Source organism: Camelus ferus, chromosome 7, assembly GCF_009834535.1.
Source record: "Camelus ferus isolate YT-003-E chromosome 7, BCGSAC_Cfer_1.0, whole genome shotgun sequence".
NCBI lineage: Eukaryota > Metazoa > Chordata > Mammalia > Artiodactyla > Camelidae > Camelus > Camelus ferus.
In genome coordinates, this window is record NC_045702.1 from 68,879,462 (window position 1) to 68,905,633 (window position 26,172).

The 26,172-nt window shown below is 32.8% G+C and overlaps 1 protein-coding gene across 5 annotated transcripts in view; it reads left to right on the forward strand.

The window, feature by feature from the left end:
• Nucleotides 1-25,250, forward strand: part of SEMA3A (semaphorin 3A) — a 434,105-nt gene extending 408,855 nt beyond the window's left edge. For 4 of the 5 annotated variants that reach the window (XM_032484103.1, XM_032484104.1, XM_032484102.1 and 1 more), the window contains 5 exons: nt 310-351; nt 4,524-4,681; nt 8,071-8,138; nt 20,410-20,552; nt 21,833-21,988. In XM_032484103.1, the coding sequence (XP_032339994.1) occupies nt 310-351; nt 4,524-4,681; nt 8,071-8,138; nt 20,410-20,552; nt 21,833-21,847 (426 nt within the window). In that variant the 3' untranslated portion in view covers nt 21,848-21,988. Of the gene's footprint in view, nt 1-309; nt 352-4,523; nt 4,682-8,070; nt 8,139-20,409; nt 20,553-21,832 lie in introns of all 5 variants that reach the window. The other variant, XM_006188920.3, reaches the window with a different exon arrangement.
• Nucleotides 25,251-26,172: the final 922 nt, after the last annotated feature.

Sequence of the window (26,172 nt, forward strand, 5' to 3'; positions counted from 1 at the left end):
ACAAGGCCAGAACATCTAAGTCCTTTCCAACACTCTGTTAGCATGCCCATGGTCTCCCTTATCACAATGAGCAATAAACCCAGCCTCATCCACTACGGGTATGTTCCTGATGGTCTTTGACTAGAGGACATGAACACGCTCCTATTGATTGCACCGCACATGTAATATTTAACTATGCGATTTCTTTCCCGTGTCTTATTTCCCAATTATATTGCCTCTTGTGGGCACTTAACTCTCTGAAAATTTATGTTCGTGTTCTGTGACTTTTATAATTGACTAAATAGTCCACATTTTCTTTTTCTTCATTAGGAACCAACTGTTATTTCAGCAATGGAGCTTTCCACTAAACAGGTACTATCATTATGTATTATAATTAATATTCTATATTTTGTTAATGTGTTTCAAATAGATAAATATATTTATGTCCCATCAAATTTTATAGATTTATTAACAGTAGTTCAAAACATCAAGAAGAAAAAAGAGCATTCTTCCAATAACTAGTAGAATGAAAATTAAGGTAATTTTCATTGCTGTCATGTTTTTGACCAGCCTCATATGTGTCCTATGAATACATTTCTTATATCATTATTTGCTGTAAATTTTCATTTTTAGCATTTTTTTGGTCATTATAATTTACTCAATAATTATTTCATCTATCTATCCTTTAAAATAACATTGGTGGATATTTCAGAATATAAATAAATTTATAATTTAATTTGCATGGATAAACAAAATATATTTTATAGGATAATAAAATTATGCCCTGGGCTGTATATGTTTGGAGGATTTTGACTTAAAAGTTAATTTTACTTTTTCAGTATATTGTGTGGTAGAGAAAACATTTAGTTTGGCTAAATATAAAAGGAAAAATAGCAAAAACAGTCACTGCCAAATGATAAGGTATTAAACTCCATGAATTCAAAAGTTAAGGGCAGCGTGTTAATAGTCTTTTCATTGGCATAGAATGAATGCTTTGGCAAGACACTTAAGAAACACAAATGACTTCTAAATGCTAAATTATATGTACAAAACAAATATAATTTTAACTTCTAATGAATTATCTTTTCCGCATAAATGTAACCTAGCCTTTCTACTCAGTATATCAAAGGTAACTTAAAAAACAAAGATTGCTTAGGTCCTGAGTTGAAATTAATTATTAAATAACTTAGCAGAAAAAACCCAGAATGGAGTAGGAAGCCCCTCACTCACTGTAGGGAAAACTTACATACTGAAATTATTGAATATGAGAATGATTTAGCAAATCTTACTTCTGAATTGTTTACACATTTTATCTCTGACCATGCATTATTTCTTGTACAAGAGACTAAAATATTGTGCCAGTAAAGCTCAGTGTATATCCTTTCCACACGTCCGCATCAAAATAGATCGGTAATCTCCAAGATATTTGGAGAAATCCAGAGTGCAGATACTGCTGACCTGACACTGTCATCTTACACCTCATAAGTATGTGTTCACCTGTTCTTGTAATCTAAAAATTGTCATATGTTGGCAAGGAAATCCGGGGACTTCCAGGATGGAAGCTAGACTGGAATATTCTTTCCCATAATGATTTTTTGAATTATTTATTTATCTTCAGCTGGACTTCATTGTCAATCTTAATTACACTGCATCTGTTTTTGTAAAACATGTCTTTCTGTTCAAACATTTTTCAAGCTACCTAAGAATTACCTATTAAACACATTTCACCAAAAAACAAAAACAATTTATCATTCTGAAATACCAGGTTGGAACAGAGTGTCCCTAGCCTTCGTTTTCCATTACTGAAGTTTGATTTCATTCAGATGTGACTCAATTTCATTTATGCTCATGGAAATTTTAAAAGTGAGGCAGTAGTTTCAAGAGGGAGAAGCAGTGTTGCAACTAATCTCTGGATAAATGGGCTCATCTCCTGCTTATGACCCGCAACTTGTTAAGGAGGATAGTGAAAAAGCCTGTGGTGATGTTAAATTGGGCAGAAAAAGCACATGAGGCTATTTGCTAGTGACTGGATTATGCTCAGTGGTGCCTGCAAGCCTCCCTATACTTCATTTAGATAGCATGAATAGTCTTGCAGATCATTAATAGTACTGCAGAATAATTGTAAAATGAAAACTAGACATTGAATTGTATTTAATTTTTGGCATTTAATCACACTTGAGGTTTTTATTACAATAATTTCAGTTGCCATATTTTTGATTTCATATTGTTCTCGTGTATTATTTCTCTGTTTTTCTCCTAAAAGGACGTGACAGATTCAGATATTATTGTCTAGATAACAAATCCTTTTCCACTCAAATGTAATATTCTTAGAAATCTGTAAGAATTCATTTTGTTCATACTTCTTAAAAGTTATTGGCCAAACATAGAGATCTCCTTATTATAACCTACTTGGTCAATAGCTTTTTAAATAGTTACGACCACAGTACATGGTTCATGTCTGTGTTCGCCAGTGCCATCCATGCTTCTGGAGACTGCTTCCCCATTTTAACTAATTTAATTGTTGTTTAAATGTTATGCTTGTTTCATTTTTTTTTATCAGATTGAGATTGCTTGCCTTCAATACAGTCTAAGTTTATTTTTTTAAAGGTGCTTTTGGAAGACAGAAATAAAGAATAGGAGACAAAAAAGAATTTCTTTCCATTAGTTAAGTTCTTTGTTAATGTTTCTCAAATTATGATCAGCTGTTACCACATACAGGCTCAGTAGAAGCTTTTAGAGGAGTACAAATCAATCTAATTTTCTCCCAACAAAAAAAGCTTAATAATACTCCATCTTTTTTTCCCCGAGGCTTAAACTATCATTTCTTAATTTGCTGTGGTTTGTCCTATCTTTCAATACAACAAGACAAGGTGAATATAGTAAGAAGTTGCTCATGTTTAACAGATAGCCTCTTCTACAGACTATTTTGTGCTACAATATTGTGTACTGTAAATATTCTTCACTTACTGGAATGGAGTAAGCACTGTTTATCAGGATGACTGCCTCCATAATAGTTTAGGTTTTTTTTTTCATTACTTCGTCTGCCTTTTTCCCCTTTCTTGAATTAAGATATAAGTAAATTGGTTAGCTTTAAGCATGTAATTATTTTCTATAAAAGTGTTCCTTTTAACCTCAATAATTTCTTCAATTCTAATAGATACTTCAATCTTCATTTAAATTTATCTTTGATATATGTAGTCCATGTTTGAAAGCCTTTTGAAATGCAGTTTTAATTATATCCATTGCTGACTGTCCGGCAATTTGCAATAATAAAAAAGCACACCATGATTCAGAGACTGGCTTTTCTGCAAATTATTTTTCATTTATAGAGTGGAGAAATTAAAATACACTTTTGAGGTCTTTTTCATATGTACTATCACATGTTTCAACTTCTATTTAATGTTCTATTATAATTGTTCAATCACCTAGTGCAGGAGAAGGGAGCTATGACAGCAACTACAGTAAGAAGTAGAAAATTACAAAACAATTTTATTTGTATTTCATTTTGTGTTTACATAAATTTGCAACTGATACACTATGTTGGCTTAACTTTATTAAAGTTATTTTTAAAATTGTATTGAAATCCTGAATTATTGGCTTCTAGAAAGCTTTCTTTTTTCTTCTGTATTCTGCCTCATGTCATAACTTCAGATTCACTGAGGACAGTGGCATCATAGTTTTATCAGGATGCATACATTAAAGATCTAGTTAAACAAGCTCATTTTATGAATAAGGAAGTTATGTCTTAGAAAAATTATGTGAATGGCCCAAGATCACACAGAGTTAATGTCAGGGAAGACCTAGAATCCAGGTATGTTGACATCGAACACCCCACTTTTTCCACAACACCTGAGCTTTTTTCCCAAGTCTAGGACACCAGCTAGCATGTACTTGATTCCCCCATCTGGTGATCTTTTGAATGAGAAGTAATTGAGTACTTTTGTTTAAAGTAATCTTCCTGGAGATAGTGCAAAGGCAAGACAGTTGGTGTTGAGCAAAACTTCCTACCAAATGCAAGTACCAAAACGTCATCCTTTCCCTTCTTATGGGAGGGCAGACTACATCACAGGCTATGCAGTAGGGCCTCCAGGAGTCACAAACACAAGATCCCTGCCTCAAGACCAATGAGAATACATTGCAAAGTAGATAATCTGAGTAATCAACATTATAAAACAGCAGAAGTAAATAGAGCAAGCTAAGAACAAAAACTGAAGGTTTGAACTTTACATTGTTCAGTGCCTTACTGTCTTCTTAAAAGTTTTTATGAGAAATAATTGATATATAACTATTACTGTCTTCCCTTGGTTTTATAGTTATAATATATACTTGTTTCAGTCAAATACTTAGATTTTCATCTTGCTGTATTTTAAATGGTAATGTTTCCTGCCAGTCCTTTGAAGAAACCACCAATAATGGAGTGCTTTTAAACCCACAAATATGAGTGTATTTTTTGCTAAGTTATGTGTAAATAACCTTTTTTTAAAAGGAAAAAGAGATATGAAAGACAAGTTGGTTTTTGTCATAACAGTAAACTCTTCCCACAGCAACAGCTGTACATTGGCTCCACTGCGGGGGTGGCGCAGCTCCCTTTACACCGATGTGATGTTTACGGGCAAGCCTGTGCGGAGTGCTGCCTGGCCCGAGACCCCTACTGTGCCTGGGATGGCTCTTCATGCTCTCGCTATTTTCCTACTGCAAAGAGGTAAGAGGAATATTCGATATAAATAGTGTTTCATAGTTATCTTACTTGATTCCATTTTTGGAACCACTTCTTCCTATAAGTATATCCCCTTTTTTTCTGATGACTAAAATGAGATGTAGAGGGATTTTTGTTTTGTTTTGTTTTGTTTCTTTCCCTTAAATAGTCAAAATTGTCAGACGATTGTGTAATAGTACAGTTGGGTACTCAGTGTAATGAAACAAATGGTTTTGATAAATTATGAAGGGAAATCTAAAACATCATGATAATATCCTTGAATGTTTACACTTGAAAATTGTAAAGTTTTGCAACTGCATCTTACACATGGGGGAAAGCTGAAGAGAAAGTCACCAGCACGGTCTAGACTGGGCCTTGTGTCTTTTGACCAAAAACTGTTCTTCTTTTTCTGTCCAGCAACATTCTGTCCTGGTTTTAAATTTTAATAAGGCAATTTATGTCCTTGGATGAATGGAAAATTCTCAGATATAAGAATTTACTTACCTATGGAGTCTTAGTACACAGGGACCAAATTATAAAAAGTCAAGAATATTTTTTTCTAGTTTTGAAGATACCGTATTTTTGTATAATGTTAGTTAACCAGCGTTAAAACATATTTTTATGTGAATCTCCAAAATTTAAAGTCTACTAAATTATCATAGCATCATCTTGTACTTGCCTTATTTGAACTTAAAATATAAAACTATGTAATAAAATATCTATTTATCAACCTGTACACATGTATTATACAAATATTTAAAGTGTATTTTTGATAATTCTTGAAAGTGTTTTTTTCAGACATGCTTGACTAAAAGTTGCTAAGCTATGCCTAGAAGTTATCTAAAACAGTATGTTTAGAGAAATCAACTGTAAGTTGCTGTCTAGGATATTGAATGTGTTGGGAATGGACATTTCGTCACTCAGTAGAGTGTTATATTCAGGAGGTGCAGTTATACTTCAGGGAACTTTAAGACACATCCTAAAAGTTGTACAGTAATTTGATTCACTTTTGCTTTAAAAAACAAAAACACTTTCTTAATTTGACAAAATAGTTACCTTAAGATATTCTCTACCACTCACTTAAGGCTACTTTTCTCTGTTGATACTCACCAGTATTTAAAAAACAAGCAATGATAGATGAAAGTAATATACAATACTTGCTAATATAAACCTAAAGACTAACAGTATGCCCATCAACCTATTGAAATATTTAAGAGAAATCAGCATTATTAAACCACTGCAATTTAGAAGCAATAAAATTTGTTTTGTTTTTTTTATCTTAGCTAGTGTTTTATAAGAGGCTATGATTGTGAGTTTTTTCATTGCTAATGAGATGCATTCTGAAATATTTGAATCATTTTAAATGTTTGCAAAAAATATTAAAGAAAAATAACCCTAATGTCTACTCAGATATATTGACTACACACTTTAGTTAATATTGACTATATTGACTATAATGTTAAATCATCTACAATTTTAACCTTTCATATACTCAGTCCATATGGATTAAAACAGTTACCTTGTTAGTCATAGTATTAAACATAAATGTTGTATTAGCTTATTCCATTTAATAAATACTCAGTTTTTAAACCCTCAATGTTCAGAATTTAGGCAGCATATTTGTATTACTTTCATATACCTATAAATTTTGTTGGAGGTTTAAATTTGAAACAAAAATGTAGTGTGGAGATAATGTTATCAATCAAAGAAACCATGGATAGTTTAATAAATAGCAGTATGCCATTTTCACAGCAATAAAATTAAATTAATTAAAAATAAAAATTGATGGTTCTTAAAATCATTTAGCATTAGAGGGTTTTTAATATTGCTTGAAAAAGTGAAGTTTAAGTTTGAACTAAAAATGGGTATTATTTCCTTTCCATGTATAATATCACCTAATTTAATAATAATCCATTTAAATTTTAAACTTTTTTAATGAGAAGATAAAAATAAGATAAGTACATCTATAATAAGTTAAAAGCTGGGTCATATTATAATATTTGAAATGTGTTTACTGCATACCTAGAATCCAAGGTTGAAGGAATTATCACTAACACATTTTTGTTGTGCCTTGCAGATTTTGCTTAATCCAATTTCATGTGTCTTTGAAAAGGATGTTTAGAAGCCTCACAATTTATATATTCTTTGTGAGGGCATTTTCAAAAGCTTAAATGGCAGTAAAAAATGCCTTCCCAAATGCTTTGTGGTTCGTGTTTCACAAGTTCCCTTGTTGGCTCAATTTTGAAATGTGCAACATCTGCTTGATAGTCTCACAATTCTAGAAATAGAAATCTATAAATACTTGGGACTTCTAAATTTATGAATACAGTAACAAATTCCATGTTTGCAGCTCTCAATGGCCTTTGTGAGAACTCTTTTCAGGGACGATCACTAACTTTGCAGCAAGACAATACTCATGAAAATAGATGCAGAAAACGGTTGGACAGGTGTCCCCAATCTTTTCCAGTCTGTTACACATAGCCAGTCTCCATATTTAGCCTCTTACTCGAAATACACATCTTATTTATACCACAGTGACTGGAGCCAACCTCCTTCCCTGTCAAGGTTTAGAGGGAAGACACCCAGAATGTACAGTAACTAACATGATCTGAGCAGTAGAACGCAGGAGAGATTAATTTAGATTTTTATAGCAAATTTAGCTTTCCTCTTAGAGGTACGTTTGTCATCTTCTCTCTTGCCTCTCTCTGATAAAATGAGGAGCCTTGCTCCTCAGTATTTGTTGTTGGTTTTGTCCTTTTACTGACTTCATAGGTAAATTGATTTGCATTCATAACCATATGATCATAAAAGAAACATTTTATTAAAAAAAGGTTGATATAGCAACCAAAAAGGAAAATTAAAAGCTAACTTAAAAATAGAATTCAGTCTTAATACTATAATTTAAGAGAAGTCTATTCAAGGAATTATGTATAAGTATTATGAGAAAGAGAACATTCATATGAACTTTAATTTTCAAGCTTATTCCCTCATTAGTAATCAGGGAAAAAAGTTTAATTCTATTTATTGAATAAATGGGTTGCTACTCTACATTTTGTGCTTTTTCTTCAGAATTTAAGATGTTAAAAATTTTAGATTTTCTAGATGTTACATTCTTACTGATTGATGTTCAGTAGCAGGAAACCATGAATTTTTTGTTATCAATACTTTGAAAGACTTCTAATGCATTGCTAGTATATTTGTACACTGTTTCCCATCTCGGATACTGCTCTTTCAGGTATGATGAGCTGCTGTTAAAAAAATCTTCTGGTCAGATGTGGATGCATCTCCTCTGATAAACTCCTAGAGTCTTTGATTTTGATTCTTCTCAATTCTTATGACAAATTCCCAAGAGGGACTAGACATACAATAATACCTTTTAAATATAATTGTTTTAGACGCACGAGACGACAAGATATAAGAAATGGAGATCCACTCACTCACTGTTCAGACTTACAACACCATGGTAAGTTACAGCATTTTTTTTTTAATCTTTCAACCTGGATAAAATCATAAGCAATAATGCATATATCCACACACATGCATGCAGAGTACACAGCTCTCCCAGAGTACTTAGAGAAGTCCAACTAAAGAGAAAGAAAATCTTGTGGAAAGAAAATTCTAATGAACACAAAGCACTGAATTATATTTTATTTTAGGTATGATAAATTCAAGATATTAGACCCTTATGAGAGTCAACACTCAATTTTCTCATATTAACCAACCAAAACCAGGTTTAAGTACAGGCTTTCGTACATAGTAGCAACCTGAGTGTAGGAGGCAACAAAAATATTCATTTAAATATATCAAAGAAGACAGTGTAGTCTTAAAATAAGCCATGCAACTTATTTATTAATATGCTGATAATATACAGCCAGTGTAATATTACTAGGTATTCTGCTCAAGTAGAAGATAGTCTGGAGGTCTTCACGCTGAGGATTTTGGACCAAGTTCATTTTATGATTCCTAAAAGATGTCAAGGCCTATTTAATGTCAAGTTGCTTACTTAATGATGAAATATCAACCAATCTTCATTTAAAAGTGCAGTATAATTGTAGTATGTCTCATTTCCCCTACTTCAGCCCTTTACAAAAACAATAATTAGACTATGCTTCCCTCTGCTGGGAAAACTCAGCAATGACATCACTGCTAATGAACAACTCTTAGTTAAAAATGGCTAAAATTGTCACACGTGTACATTTTACATGTAATTGAACATAATTATCCAATTATCCTATTGACTTTTTTCGTGCCTTTTACATTAATCCTAAAAGAAGATCTAATATTTTTATCAGTTACTGGATTTGATCTACTGATTCTGTGTGTAGAATATTCATAGTTCATGAATGTTAAGAAAGAAAACACACTACACAAATAGCACCCAGCATGCATTCCAAAACCTAGATGCCTTTCTGCAAGTCAGATCCCCCTGTTGTATCCCCTACATGTGCTGGTATCTGATTCATGAATGTCCACAGGGCTGTTTGGGGGATGCCAATACCAGGAGACAGATAGCCACAAAATGATCTTATGCTTTGAATCCGTTTTGCTTGCAAAATTTTTTTGTCTGTCTGCTATTTGCTTTCCTGTCTGTTAATTGTTCTCATTATAAAAAAAAAAAGATACCACTAGATTGCTAGAGCAAATTTTATAAATTTTTGTCTTTATACGGATATGGTACCTTGTTGACACACCCTTGTTAGATTTTTCAAATGGCTTTCTCAGTTGGACAACAAAACATTCACTAGTCTTCCATTCATCTATTTTGCATAGAAATATTGAATTATGATCAGCAGCTTTTAAGCATTACAGTGTATTGAATTATTAATTCATTATATTAAAGAATATATTTGCTTAGATATGGAGAAGCTAATAATAATATTGGAAGTAAAAGAAACAAGGTGATGTAACTAGAGCTTATTTCTAATCAGATTTAATCTCCATGTCAACATGGACTTGGCTATATTGCTCACTTTTTTATCTCTAGGGCTCTAACCAATGCAATATCATGAATATAGTAGATATGTAATAAGTATTTGTTAAATTAATTATCTAAATATTTCAAGCTATAGAACAATTATTATTTTTGTCTTTCAGTAGAGATTTGATCTAAATAGCATCTGTTATTTACTGTGAAATTGACTTAAGTCACACATTGTTATTAACACCATTGTATTCAAAAGTGGAACCTTTCTTAAGAAATATCATCAACCAGCAATTAACTAATAAATTATAGTTATAAACTACTTTATGTCAGATACTGTGCTGTGTTTTAAAGATTGCTAGAGAAGTATATAAATCTTACTGATACATCCATTTGGTTAGCAGTCCAGTCTCTTCATAGACCCAATTAGTATTTTTATCAAAATGTTATATATGCTGGAAGTATGAGTGTACATATATACAAAGGAAAAGCTGACCAAAGACATATTTATTATTTTTTAAAAATGAGACTGTGGATAAATTGTTGACTATTGAATGGGCTTTGGAGAGTGCTTCAGATTTTAAAGTTGTGTTTTGATGAAATTAGAGTGGTGTAAGGCTATAAACTTTGGGAATATAAAATTGCTTAGTCATGGAAAGAAAAATAATCGTGAATCAGTTTTTCTCCTGATTCTTCAGTTGGAACACATACTACAGGGAGGAAAAATCATTGCTGTGTTTCAGTGTTCCTGGGTCTGTGTGTGTGTTTAAAAACCACTCCAAGTAGATGCTGGTAATATATGGGAGGAAATGGTGAAACGGCTCAAGAAGCTCTGCAGCAGTAAAACATTCCTTCTTTGAAGGCCTCTGTATTCCTTGTCTGCTTATCTTGCTAATTGACCGAACATAAAAAATAAACACCAAACTAAATTTCAAATGTTTGGGAACTAAGTCAGGCATTCCCATATGGTCAGACTGAGTCTTACTATTAGGAATCAGTGAATTATCTTGGAATAGGTGATGTCAACCTTTGAAAGTAAAGTGGGCAAAACTCCAGAGCTCAGCCCCGTTAAATCATGTATGTTGTCTTGCTAATGTCACATCTCACATTGAATAAAATATGTGTGCTCATATGGAAACATATAAAGATATGAGATGTTTTCACAGAAAACTGCTAAGCAACGTGAAGCCAAATTATACACTTCAGGACGATCAGTTCCAGCTGTAATGGTAAACATATTCTGTAACACTCCATATTTTACATATCCTGAGGTTTTAATAGAGGGACTATATAAAATAACTCACAATTAAGGTAGAAGAAATTTCACCCTCGATGAAACCTTTAACACTCACTCAGTGCTCTGTTCCCTCTCTTGATGGTGAGCTGGCCTGGGTGAAACAGAAAAATCTAGCTCCACTTCCCTTTGGTCCAGCACACACTCCTCCATCAGTGGTGGCCTGTCGCCTGGGGAAATTTCAGTATAAAACCCTAAATATGTATGTGCTGGCAGATCCTCTTGTCTTCCCACTCACACCTCATACACAATGCTAACAAGAAACCTCCAATATGTTCCCTTCCTTAAAATAACTGTTGTGCACAAAATTGGAGCTTGTCTGACTTTGCATTCAAGAACAAGAGTGGTTGAATCAATTTCCTTTTAAACTACCTCTGATTCCTCCTTCTTTACTAAACAAGCTGTACTATGATCTACATGTCCAGAAAGGAAAAAACTATACCATAAGTACCAACAATTTTTAAAAATTAACATCACCTTAAATTTTTTAATCTTTGCAATATTTTAGGTCCTAACTTCTCAATTAATGCCATCATTGAATTTCACTTCGTAATAATTCTCTTGGAACTATTTATTGGAACATGCATTTCCTTTCTAACTTCCCACGGTAAAATGTGTTCTATTTCAATTTATAGCTTGGTTAGCGTCAAAATTATTCAAGAATTTCATAAAATATCTTCGGCAGTGTCATCTTCATGGTCTGCAGAGCTGTAAATTCAGTATTTCGTAGCAATGCTAATCTGGTCTGCGCTTTAGCTTCTTTAATACAAATAGAGTATTCAACTATGAATCTGAGTACTTGGGCCCTAGAGAAGCCTCAAGACTTGATAGATGAGCTGCTGTCAGCCCTAAAAAAAACAAACAAACAAAAAACAAAAAAAAACCCTAACTTTCATAAAGTACCAAGTTGTCTCAAGTCTAAGATGTCACTGAATGTAAGATGCACCATTATTTTATATACTGCTAAGAAAGAAAAACTGCCTAAAGGGGGACAGTCTAATAGATGATGGTCCCAGCATCAAGCCAGGACTCAGTATGTTTCAGTATTGGCTCGAAGGAGAAATAAATTCCCACGTGGAAGAGGATAGCAAAGCAATTTGCCTGTTTTACTCCTTGAACCACAAAGTGGTCCTCATGAAGATTTACTTCTGATTTCACATCAACAGAGTGGACCAAAAGCTTCAGACAAAACTTTAATTTAAGGAGCTGTCAGCTTAGTAGGGTCTTATATGTCTGGCAGAAGTAAGAATAAATTCTTTCCAGAAAAAAGCAACATCAACTCAGACCAAGAGCAACTGTAAGACATTCTGATATCAGAGATGTTAAAGTATAAAGAAGTATGCATCCTGGAATGAAATTATTACAACATGATCTTCTATAACTTTTGTAAGCCCTTGTAACTGTTTACACTGGAGAAAATCAGTCATCACCACAGTCATCTTCTGATATATTATATTAGGCAAATAATCCAGTTATTCATAATATATGTATGCCAGACTTGCACACACAACCTGTGTAAGACGAATAAAAAGAGGTTTGAAATATTTTGTGCTATCAATGTTCCTTAGTAAAGTTTTTAAATATGTCATCAGAGGTCACTCAACTGTTTATACACCTGTAGTTTAACTGTTGTAAGTGGGAAGTTTTTAAACATGCTGTATTTTTTTTAATTCCAAAACTTACAAAGAAAACATATTAAAATACAAGATGGTATTTTCATTATTGTTTATGGAAGGTTTCTGCTTCAGCACGTGAGTGTTTTCTGCCCTCTATCATAACTTTTGAAAAAAGTAAACTAAATATTAAAGCTGATGTTTCCTGATTTTTGAATGTATAAATTCCTTTGGTAATTTTACTCTGTCATGTAAATTATATATGCTTTCTTGGTAAATTTGTTATAAAATCATGAAAATAAAACATATCTGATGTTCAATGTAGACTAAATATTGCAGTAGATATCTTCATATTGATGTTGCTTTTTAAATAATTGAGTTTCAGCCTGCCCTATCAAGAAGCATTGTAACCTCTGATATGACAAGATTGTTAAGCACAATATTATAAAGGTTTCATAGTTAACTTCAAAACGCATCAATTTCATTTTCATATTTTAATAGATACCTTAAAACTAAGATACTAGTAATGCTGTCTAATATAGTAATTATCTATGAACAATAAAATTAATTACCCTAGTTATATCTGTTTATCCATCTACCTTTCTGTGCACTGACAAAAGCATTTAAACATAAATCCACAGGAATCTGTGAATTCAAGGAAAACTAGAAACTCCTTGAATTGTAAAATTCTAAATGTTGTTTTCTGATTGATAATTATTTCCCAGTACCAGAGACAGATCTTACTTTGGGGTATAAAACAAAACATTTTAATATTTAAATTTGTTTTAGCAATTTGATAAATTATTAGTTTAAATTTTCTCTAAGGTTTCATTAATTGAGTCTTTGTTGTACTTGACAAATTTATATATTAAGCATATTAAGCACATGGACTTTTGTAGGTGCATGTATGCATGCAAACCCACATGCCACAGACATTTACAAGAAACTAGTTGGTATAAGCATCGCACAGAACCTTGGAGAAACATTGCACAAAGCATTATCTTGATGAAGAAACAATACCCCTGTTATAAAGCTAGTATATACTGTAAATTTGTGTTAAATACACTACAACATATAAGATTATCAGATCAATTGTTAGCCATCTTAATATACAGTCAAGTCCAAAATACACATGAATATTAAGGATTAATGAAATTTTTTATCTTCTTTTTTTAATTTATAAATATTTTATGGCTTCCCAAGAATTACTGATTCATCCATGAAATGCCTTTTCAGCTACTGCTACTTAAAGAGATACCATTCATTCACTTGAAGTCAAATTAAGAGTCTTTTCTATTGATAAAATGTCTATTATGTTTCTGGAGAAAAACATCTAGACTCCAGTAAGAAATATCAAAATCTAAGTAATGTTATTTATACATAAGAAGTGAAAATCTCCAGGTTTCTGTGTCATCAAGAGTTGATGGACAGTATTTCCTTTCCTCCTTTGCTTTATCTTTTACAGTGAACAATATTGTGGAAGAAACTTACAATGTAAAATATGAAAATTACAGTGTGATAAAAAACAAGTGGAATTAGATTCCTTTTTGTGTAGTTCAGCAACTAACTGAATTTGCTAAGTATTTAATATAATTTGCAACCATTTGCCCTTCCCTCAAATTAAGTTTTACTTTTATATACATTATTTATGAAATTCAACTTTTTAATCTCCTCATGAGGGAGAACATCAAAAATGACAAAAAAGATCAAACTGTTGAATACATATGTGGTTCACTGCCTCACCTATCTGTCTTTTCTGCATGAAGTCACATTACCTAAGATTCTTACATTATTAACATTTCCATCTTGGGAGACATTTATGGGGTTAAAATGGAGAGTGAAATAAATGGAAAGCTGAAATGTGATGCCTTCTGTTTCTGCTATATTGGAAGAGAATCAAATACTAAATACAGCCTTTAGCAACATGATATTTCTGGCCAAATGATGGATATCATGACTTTTTGTTGTTACAAAAGGAAGCAATTTATTTAACTTCTTTCTTTCCTCCCATTCTTTCTGGTTTATTAGCCTCATTTCATTTCCATAAATTATCCCACTAAGAGAGGAAGTGATTAATTGAAGATTACTTCCTTAAAAACATTATTTCTTGTCATTAACAGCTGCAACATATTGTAATATGTGTTATTCAAACACACTGTGATGCTTTTAAAGTAATTTTAATGTTTGTTGCTCTCAATTATTTTGCTCTAACTATTCAGTTCAACCGATATGAATTCATTATGCCAGTTCAACAACTATACACTTCTTGTTTGCTGGTAATTTTCACGACAAAAGTTAGTATTCAAACCAGTTGCTTTCTAAGTGTGAGGAGTATTTGAAAATGGATTAAAATGAGATTACTTTCTTTCTGGAAATATGTAAGGTTACTCATTGGTACAGATATCCTTTAGAGTTATAGGTGACCCTGGAGATGTAAGAATTTATTCATATAATTTCTCAAATCTCTTTCTCTTCTTATTATCCCATATTTGGAAATTTTGATTTTGGAGTACACTTGATTAATCATCATCTTTTCCTTGATATATCTCAAGTCAACTCTTGTAACATTATAAAGCTTAATACATCTAGAAGACTTGAAATGTTTACACCCACCAGCAGTTCAATAATGTACTTGTCATAACGAGGGTTATAAACTCTATGCCCTTTTTAATTGATTAAACTCTTAATCATTTCTTTTATGTAATTATGATAACTGTGTGTCTTGAGGATATCAAAGTTACATGGGGTTTCAGCCTTTAAATGCGGAGTAAATCTTTACCTGGGTTTGCCATTTAGCAAACATCACCTGAGGCTTTCTGACTGCCTTGGGCCAGAACTGTGGAACACACAGTATGGAGGGAGATAACCAGATTGATAAATAGTTGTAATAAATAAGACTACATGTACTCTAAAGATATATGCAAAAAGAGATTTTTCAGAAGCATAGAAGAGGAAATAATGTCTTTGATGGGGATGAGAGAATAGGATTGATGTTGGGAAGAAGTTCATAATTTGTCTTATTATGTATTCTCAATAGAAGATTTTAAGTTTTGAATAAACAGTTGTAACTTTCAGAGGAAGAGCAATAAAAATAATATCACCTTACATATTTATGACTGTCTCTATCCAGACATAATACTATTATTTGTATGTAGATATATTTCAGTAACAACAAAAGTATTTAAAGGGGTTATAAATATTGTATGTTGTGTGTAATTGGTAAATGACCTAATAAATTTCAGATTATTTTTTATTATTTAATTAAAAACAACAATAAGATAAAGAGAGCAATAATGTCACACAGGCAAAGCAGGTATACTGACAGAACAAAACCAGGCACGTGGCAAGAATGCATTTACCAAGAAGTTATAAATGTAAGACATAAATTTGTCTAAAGGTTTTTTCAGGCACTGTAGGGGGACAAATATGATCAACTGGTGAGTCACAAAAATTTGTTTAAAAATATCAATTGTTCAAGAGAATCTCAGTAACTCGTAAGAACTAACATTAGAAAATTTTTCTAAAGATGAACATCAAGAAAATAATGCAAGTTTGCAAAAGTTAACCCCTATATATAAAAATAGATAAAAAACAAGTTTCTTCTATATAGCACAGGGAACTGTATTCAGTATCTTATAATAACCTTTAATGAAAAGAATATGAAAACAAATATATGTATAGATATGCATGACTGGGACATTATGCTGTATACCAGAAATTGACACATTGTAACTAACTATACTTCAATTAAAAAAAAAAAGAAAAAAAAATGCAGTGCAAAAAACACCATAATTAGCAACACTGTGACATAAACACAGTGAGCAAATCTGTAGAGTATTGCTACGAGCTCCCTCAACTTAGATCAGAGGGACCCCACCCAACACTATTCAATAAAATCAATTATATCATGGGATTAACACAATGAGTTTCATGTAAACTGCTCTCAGATCAATTGGTTTAATCCAGAGAGATATTTTAGATTATACTTTCCTGTATGTACAAGATTTCATATCCTCAAGAAGTCTTTAATACACAATGTTTTCTCAGTTGAGCTTTTGATTTATATTGTGTATTTATGAGTTCAATAGTACATGCTCTGAAAACTACTTATAGTGTAGCTTTTCTCTGCTGCAATTTCTACACAGAGCTGTTTGCTTTAATAACAGTCAAAGTGATAGAGCTTGGCATCCTAAGAAAAAATTGAAAATCTAGTAAGTTTAGAAGACAAGAATCAAAATGTTGTTCCTATTTGTAATTTTTAAAAAAAGAGAGAGAGAGAGAGAGGGAAAGAGACAAAGAGAGATGGGAGTAAGGGAGCTGGGGGAAGGAGGAAGAAAAGGAGAGAGAGAAAAACATACTGTTATTAGACCCTTAATGTTTCCTACGTTGTACAAAATTTACTCAGGCAGCTCTGGGGTATGAGGGTCAGGAAAAGGAATGGATATTTATTGAGTGCCTTCCAACAGTCTTTTTAAAATTTTTATTGAGTATCTGTTTAGAAGGTGTCAGGTAATGGAGAAATTAACAGGAAAGTGTTTATACTGTTACATCTAAGTACCCAAATGTATGACTGCTTGGCTGAGACCACTTGAAATGAAAGTTCTGGTCCTAAATTAAAAATTGCTGATAATAGAAATATTCTACTGCAGAGAAATTAACAGAAATAAATGTTTTCAGTAGAAATTTAGTTTTTTTCTATTTTTGCTGATGGCAGCGGAACCAACAAAACATAAAATAGGAAACTCATAAACCAAAGAAAGATAGGAGTACCTCTGCATACTGACTATGATGAATAGTTAATATGACAGAACCTTTTAGCTTCACTGCTTACTAACTAGAAGATTGTTTTTTTGCTTTTAATACATACAAAGGAGAGAAAGAAGGGGCCAACTCAGAGGGGAATGACTCCTTAAGGTATTGGCAAGAGTAGTTATTAAGGCACCAAGCCAGTGAACCAAATTCACCAGTTGTGGTTCTTATCTAATTCAGGTGGAAAAGTATCTGAATGTCATGGTGTTTCTTGAAGAAGTCCATGATCTATTGCTGTATTAAACAAAAAACAACTTGGCATAAATTCTTGGTCAAATCAAATAACAACTTGTACAGATTCTACTACAGACAAGTAGCAGACTAAATATTTCTTTAAGAAACATTTACTATTAAGATGTTTCTTCTTCTAATGTACATTAGGGAACATTTGCTGTCACCAGAGGAGATCTTGGAGGGAAACTAAAAACTAGGCAGGTTTCCCAAGACCATAAGTAAGCAGAAAGGTCGCTATGGGTCCAATAGAATGATTATTTTAGTTGGGAAGAAGACAATTAAGTAGTGACTTTGGAAATGTACCTAATAGATGTTTCATTTATATGATGCTCTATTATTTCTTATTATTACAGGTTACATTGCTCCTTTTAGCTGAGTGTCAACTAATGTACTGAAGTAATTAAACATATCTATGTTTTAGAGCAATAACTTACTTATACCTTAGATTTCTGTAGTTACGTATAGTAACTTATACAGATTAGATGAGAGAGACCAGTCAGGTATTATCATGAATTTCTACAAGAAAAGTAGACCTGAGAGGCATGGCTGATAAGACAGAAGATACTGGTGGATCACCATATTATTTGTTTCTAAATCCAGTTGATTTTTTTCTATGTTATCATGTTGTCATATATCTTATTGATTCTTTAATATGTAGAGATTGAAGGAAAGTCTCTTCCTAAAAGTAAAAGGATTTTAAATTAAGGTTTTTTTACTTCTTTTATCTTACTGGACTAAGAACACTTAACATGAGATCCACCCTCTTAACAAAATTTTAAGTGTACAGTATAGTATTGTTCACTATAGGCATAATGTACAGCAGATCTCAAGATCTTATTTATCTTGCATAATTAAAATTTTATACCCATTGGTTAGCAACTCTCCATTTCTCTTTCCCCCCAGCCCCTGATAACACCATTCTAGTATCTGCTTCTAGGAGTTTTGACTACTTTAGATACTTCATCTAAGTAGGATCATGCAGTATTTGTTTTTCTGTGACTGCCTTATTTCACTTAACATGCCCTGAAGTTTCAAGCATGTTGTTGCATATTGCAGATTTCCACCACTTTTAAGGCTGCATAATATTACAACTAAAATAATTTCTAAATCAAAAAAGTTTAAACTGCACAGCAATTAGCAGAAAAAAAATGTGTTTTATATAAACTTTAGTGACCTCTGTGACAAGGCATTCTAATTATTCATGGTAGATCCTGAATCACAAGAGATTTTCCAGCTCCTGTTGGACGTAGAGATTCAGTTCATCTCTCTCCAAAGAAGCAGATCTGCAAACTAGTACAGCAACATGCGTTGTATCTGTTCAATCAAAGATATTCTAATAATATCAGAGGAAAAAGAAAAACACTACCATACTCTGTGTATATATTGATGTGCAGATATATGTATCTCCAGTGTGAAATAAAATGGACTTGGAATTAATTAAATAGTGTTGTTCCTTTACATTTCAGTCATTTTCTCTTTTTTCTTATTTCCAAGGGATTGGTCTTTTAAATAAGAAGGGACAGATACTTCCCAATATTAGAAATTTTTTTTACGCCTAGAACAATAGAGGAAAAGGCACTCAGATTGACATCTCTGGAGATCGCAAATGTGGGCAGAGGGTGGACCAAAGGCAGGGAGAGTGAGAACAGGAGATGATGGATGTCAGCTGTGTACAGGGATTGGCTGGAAGCAGGTTTTTGGAAAGTTTTAAACTTAGAGCAAATCATATTATCTATGACAGGCAAAAGTACTCAGTTGTAACGAGAGTAAAACTGTCAAAGTGATGCAAAAAAAAGGGGGAGGAAACATTTTTTTAATTAAAAATCTAGAGTTTGAAGTAGAAAGCAAAAAGTTTTCATCTGTCTGCACTGTCAGCCCTATATGCATGTGAAAATATATTTATTATTTTCTACATTAATTTAATGAGTTCCAGATTACACAGGATGTCTTAATGGAAAGAGAATTACACAAGATAATAAGAAGGCTTTTTTCTCTAAATGAGTTTTACCTAGACTCCCTGTGTTGTACTTTTGATGTTAACTATGTTTCATTTACCACATTGAAGGAGGTTACATAAAGGGTAAAATAATAGAAACTTAATCTGGAAACAGGTTTTATTATTGTTGCATTTTATTATATACTCTTGCCATATTCTTTAGCCTAATTCTTGAAAATAATAAAAGATGTGTCATTTTAAAATAAGGACAATTGAAACCACATTGCATTATAATTGTGCATCTTTCTTCTGAGCCATCCAAAACATTTCACACCAATTGATCTTCAGAACAATCTTGTGGGTTATTTAGGGTTTACTGGTGGGGAGTATAAACTTCCTGAACTCTGCCTTCTGTAAAATACTAGATAAATATTATTGGTTGGTGAATTTAATTTTTCAGATGAAAAATAAACACAAAGAGGCAAAATAATTTCTCAGAAATGGATTCTTGTTTCCAAAAACCCAGTCGAATAACTTTCCTTCTAGAGAATAGTACAATATAAACCGGCGCCATTAGTCAGAGCATTGAGTTTTTACAATGAAAATAATTGCTTGGAGAGTATCATCGTGGCATTTAAAGATACATGGTTATCCTGCACACATGACTGATTTTGTTGATGTAATGCTACTTTCCGGTAGACAATCTCTGTATATGCTTTATATCACCCATAACAAAATAATGAGTCTCTTTAGGTAGACACGGGTTCTGAAACCTTACATTCTTGACCTTTCTGCCATCCTCAGTCAATTTGGAAACGACTTCCAAGTTGGCAACAAATTTTTCTCCTGAATTTCCGAATAAATACTTTGAAAAGTTGAGTTTACTTCTCTAACATTTTCTCATTTCACTTCCTCATCACTGGCCAGATAATCACCATGGCCACAGCCTTGAAGAAAGAATTATCTATGGAGTAGAAAATAGTAGCACGTTTCTGGAATGCAGTCCCAAGTCACAGCGAGCTCTGGTCTATTGGCAGTTCCAGAGACGAAATGAAGAGCGAAAAGAAGAGGTACGGGAAGGAAAGTGGCTGGACTAATTCTATGTGACATATACTGTTAAGTGATCTCAGCATGGTTGACTGGAGAGGGGGTAGAAATACTGTGAATCTTTATTTTTGTTTTCTTAACCTACAATACTCATTCATTAAACAAGTATTAATTGAAGGCTGATTTTATGACAGGCTTTGTGCTATGATTTGGAGAAACAAAAGTGAACTGGTAACAGTTTTGTCCAAGAAGTCATTTGGGGATATAATTTAGAGGGCTGCTTTTTCCTTCCTGTAGTTAGTTATCTACAAAACAATTATGTTATCTACATGTGTATAGAAAACAAATCAAATCCTCCTACTAATTTTAATTTTTGTTTGATTAATTCTTCTATTCAAACATTTTCTTGTCTCCATTAACTTCCTCCTCACCGGGGGAGGGAGCTTAAGGGGAAGGAGTAGTTGATTTAGGATGAAGGAGCTAAGGTCCCAGTATGAACTCTGATATGAACTATGCATATCGTATCATGAGGATCTTCCACCTCAGAGGATCCCCTTTATTCCTCTGTAAAATTAAAAAAATCATACATAGAAAATCTCAGTGAGTACTCTGAGCCTTTACAGCTTTTAAAAGCATTAAATAACAGTAACCAGGCTACGTAGGTGATTTGTGAATGTACTACATGCAGACAGTTTTACAGATGCAATTTGAATACAGGAGTAAAACTCCTCTCATCACCTGTTAAGACAGTTGAAGCAGTCTTTAAACATGTAGATATATTACTGAGCTCTCTTCATATTCATGTCACGGCTGAGACTTAGGAAACTGAATAAATAAGTAATCCCATGCTTTTTTCTGCTTGCCAACTGCTAAACTTATTTTATTTTTTCAAATCTTACTATAAATTCATTCTAATGCGTTATTTTCTCATATCATGTTTCTGTATTTCCAGTTCCAATATTTAATGTTAAATTTCTCCTAAATTTATATACCTCATTTCAAATTTATAAAATAAAGTATATCTTTGTCCTTCCCTCCCATTATCTTGATTATTCTAAATTATTATGAGAAATTCTATTAAAACATTGGACAACCAGTATTTTGCCGTGCATCTTAAAAGCAGTTGCAGAAATATACAACTATTTTCCCCTATGAAAAAATGCTATCATTTCTCTTAAACTAGAAATGTTATTAGCTATTAAAGTGTGCGTCAATGCATAATGTAAATTTTTACTGAGATAGGCTCTTGGAGCTTCTATTTCTTTTAAATATGTATGATTTTACTACTTTTTTCTTTTGCTAGATCAGAGTAGGATGATCATATCATCAGGACGGAACAAGGCCTTCTACTGCGTAGTCTACAGCGGAAGGATTCAGGCAGTTACCTCTGTCATGCCGTGGAACACGGTTTCATGCAAACTCTTCTTAAAGTGACCCTGGAAGTCATTGACACAGAGCATTTGGAAGAACTTCTTCATAAAGATGAGGATGGAGATGGCTCTAAGACCAAAGAAATGTCCAACAGCATGACACCCAGCCAGAAGGTCTGGTACAGAGACTTCATGCAGCTCATCAACCACCCCAACCTGAACACAATGGATGAGTTCTGTGAACAAGTTTGGAAAAGGGACCGAAAACAACGTCGGCAAAGGCCAGGACACACCCAAGGGAACAGTAACAAATGGAAGCACTTACAGGAAAATAAGAAAGGTAGAAACAGGAGGACCCACGAATTTGAGAGGGCACCCAGGAGTGTCTGAGCTGCATTACCGCTAGAAACCTCAAACAAGTAGAAACTTGCCTAGACAATAACTGGAAAAAATGCAATATACATGAACTTTTTTCATGGCATTATGTGGATGTTTACAATGGTGGGAAGTGCAACTGAGTTCCACCGATTATAAATTAAGTCCATGAGTAACTTTCCTAACAGGCTTTCTTCCTAATACCAACACCTAATGGAGGTCAGGTGAACGCAGACATTCACTGCAGCAGACTCAAATGTTTCTTACGAGATTTTACTGTACAAATTTTGCTTTATTCTTTGCCTGAGAAGTAAAAATGTCATTTGCCATATTGCCATCTAAAGAAGAAAAACTGCATCAGCAAAGCCATTTTATTAAACTAGAAGTTTAAAGTAAACTGCATGGATTTACTAAGCTGATGAATATTCCAAAACATTGTTGGATTCAAGGATATTTTTTGTCTACCAGCACTCATGTTGATATGTACTGGAGGAGTAAACTGATACCGAATGAAATGATCTGTGGAAATATAAAAAACAAACCATCCATCATCCAGAAGAAAAATAGAATACACTGATCTACTACTGATGTCTTCTTCCAGCTTTGATCTAAAGATGTATTTTATTAAAACTATAATTTAAATATACCGTGACAAATATGCAGAAAAATTAGCTCTTTTCTAAGTTAGAGTAGGTTTTTGTCTTACAAGTATTGTGCTATATAGTTTTTGTTTTTAAAAACTCCAGTTGTGTGCTGCTTTTTTTAAAAAAAATTTGTTTTTAGTTTTGCAAGAGGGATAACCAGTATTGTTCTGGAAACACATATACATCATTAACAATTCCTAAAGTCTGGCTATAAATTATGCTGTATTTCTCTAAGGAATTCAGAAAAAAATAACACCTCCCCTTCTTTAAATATCATCTAAATTAATTAGAACCTGCATATTGTTCTTAGAAAAACAGAGCATTTAACGTGGAAAAAAGAGAAGAAATTGGTTGGTAAATGCATTTTGTTGTACCTAACGGATCAATGAAAAGAAAAGGAAGTGCGTATTTCATAAAAATAGTAAGCATTGTTAATAGAAAATGTCTTAATTCTTTGCCTGAATTGCCACGTGATATTTGAGACGTAAAAACACTCTAGTGACTCCAGTAGGAATTTTATCTGAGTTAACTGAATTTTTTTTGAGAAGTGGAAGATCAGTAATATTCAGAACAACATCCTAGAAGCAGATTTCCCAATTCTGTTTACATCTGTATCAGCTGCCTCTTATCCCACCTTGTTTAAGACAATGATCTGTCTAAAGAACGCATGAGTCTTTTCATGTCAGTGGTTTCCCAGGACACAACCCACACTCGACACATGGAAAGCACTGTCTTCTGCAACAACTTATAAAATATAAGCTAAAAGATTATTAAGGGCTTGCCTGCTTCATTGTCCTAAGATGATTCCCTGAGAATCACTAACTCCAAGATGTGTAAGACCTTCAGCACTGCAATGCAGTTTCTTTTGCACTGCACTCACCTTTCTGAGAATCCCTCCCTAGGTCCTTTTTCCTGCACAAAAATGCAAAGGAAACATCTTATTGCTAATTAATGAAAGCAGCACTGAAATTCTAACTCTAGCTTCTTGGGATTCTAATTAACTCAGCATTAATTTCTCACCTCAGACTACAGTGAATATTTTAAAAATTCTCTATCAGCTGAAATATCTCACAGATGGAAGCTCATGTTTCAGTTTTAATGATTAGTTTGAATAAACAATTTTGACGTTTGTTTGTTTCAAATGAAGCCTAAAAATATTCTACATTCAATGTCAGATTCCATTGATTCATACAGTGTTACATTTAGAAGTACATTCTCAAGTGGTAGCTGAATTTTAATTTGAAGGACACACTCCTGTAGAGAAAAAAGAAATGTTCGAGATAGGAATCAAAGAACACAGAGTTCTCCAAAAATAGGTCATTCTTTTATTTTCATACAGTATCTTAACTGTACTTAAATTCAGTGTTATAGTTGATTCTAAATTTGCAGCTGAATCAAATTTATTTGCAGTCACAGAAGTATCTTTTTTATTATTAGTCCTTAAAAATAAAGGATTTGAAGGGATAGAGATTGTATAACTTCAGGGATGCCTTCCAAGATCTGAATGCGTTTTGTTTATTATTATGAAATACCAATAGGTAGTCTAGATTTCAATTAAAAGAAACAAAAATAAATCCACTGGCATGTCTTTATAAATCTTTAGGTATAAGTTTTCAAAGAAAATCATTGATATAACTTGCAGGTAAATAAGTCATTTAAAGTCACAATCTTCTGCCAGTGTCTACTGAGGGGGATGCAATTTGTACGAAGAATAATTAACATCCCATTTAATTCGGTTTTAATAGACTTTGGCATATGCATGTATCATCAGAGTTGAAACTTTGTTAAGAGACTCATGTGACCTTAAATTATGACAGCAATCTTAAAATAGGAAAAAGGTACATCACAGCAGATAAGTTATGGCCCAGTTGAAATCAAATATAAAATGTAAATGAATGTAAATGCACACTTATTGCTACTTTTTATGTATTATTTAGTGATTTTCAATGGTATGTGTTTAATATTTTTGCTACCTACACATTAGGCAAAAGAGATGTAAATAATTTTGAAAGGAAGAGGGAAGAGCAGTATAAATGCAGCTTCTTATAGGTGCTCCATTTCAACGTGTTCAACATTATCCTAAAGTGCAAGATGTTCCCACGTAGGTGACAAGGTGGCTTATGTGCTATTTAAGGGCGGAAGCTGTGTGCCCATTCAGTAAGCATGTTTTTTTTTTTGCCAGGTAGTAAATATGTTCCATATCTGTATTTATCATTGCATTTCAGGTGGGAACTAGAAAACTGGAGAGAAAAATGTAATAAACTGCTGCTGTAAATTATTCCTTTTAGCATGTATTCAGTTGCTAAATACACATTTCTTCAAAATATTTGAATTCAGATGTCTTTACTGTTCCGTGTAGCATATGGTGTCAAGGAACAAAAGTTTAGGAAAGGTTGAGAACCAGAGTCAGGTTCTAGCAGACTTCCTCATTGTAGGCCTCTGTAAACTGGGTTCTATGTTTATGGTGATGATGTGAATTTTATGCCCTTCAAATTCAATACTGTTATTTTATGTCATATCCAAAAAGCAAATATGAGGATGACATTCTACAAAGTGTCATTATCATGATCAGTTTGGTTTCATTCAAGATCTACAAAGATGCCTGACAATTGTTATTGAAATTGCCTATCCTGCAAGCATTTTATTTATATGGAGTAATTAGTATAATATTTTGAAATCTTTGTTTTATGAATTCATTTTCTAAACACAATTTGCATTCACTTTAATGGAGACATAACAGGTTTCATGACTTCAAAGACACACTTAACAAATAGGATTCAATGTCAATGTTATAATGTTATAAACTGGCTTAATGCCAAAGACAGCCATGCTTTTTATTTTTATTTTGTAATAATTATTTAAAATCAATGTTAATGTTTGCAAAATACATGTTTCCATAAAGAAGAAAACATTTTTCAAAAAGTCTGCAAAATCCTATTAGTTCTGTGTGTAACAATTTTCATATACTAATTAATTAAAGAAACACACTTTTTAAAGTTGATATACTAAGAGGACTTATACATGAAAGAGAGAATGAAGCCACTGAAACGGTGCCTCGTACAGTATGGCCATTTTCAGTTAACCTGACCAAAGAAAACAGCTTTGGTTTCATTTTAAACATGCAAGCACACACAGGCAGAGAGGCCAAATCAAACCAAACCAAATGAAAAGATGACTTTGAATATAAAGAAATTGGGCTTCTAGACGCTTTGTTCTTTAGAACCGGATTCCTACCCGTTCTATTCCACTGACTT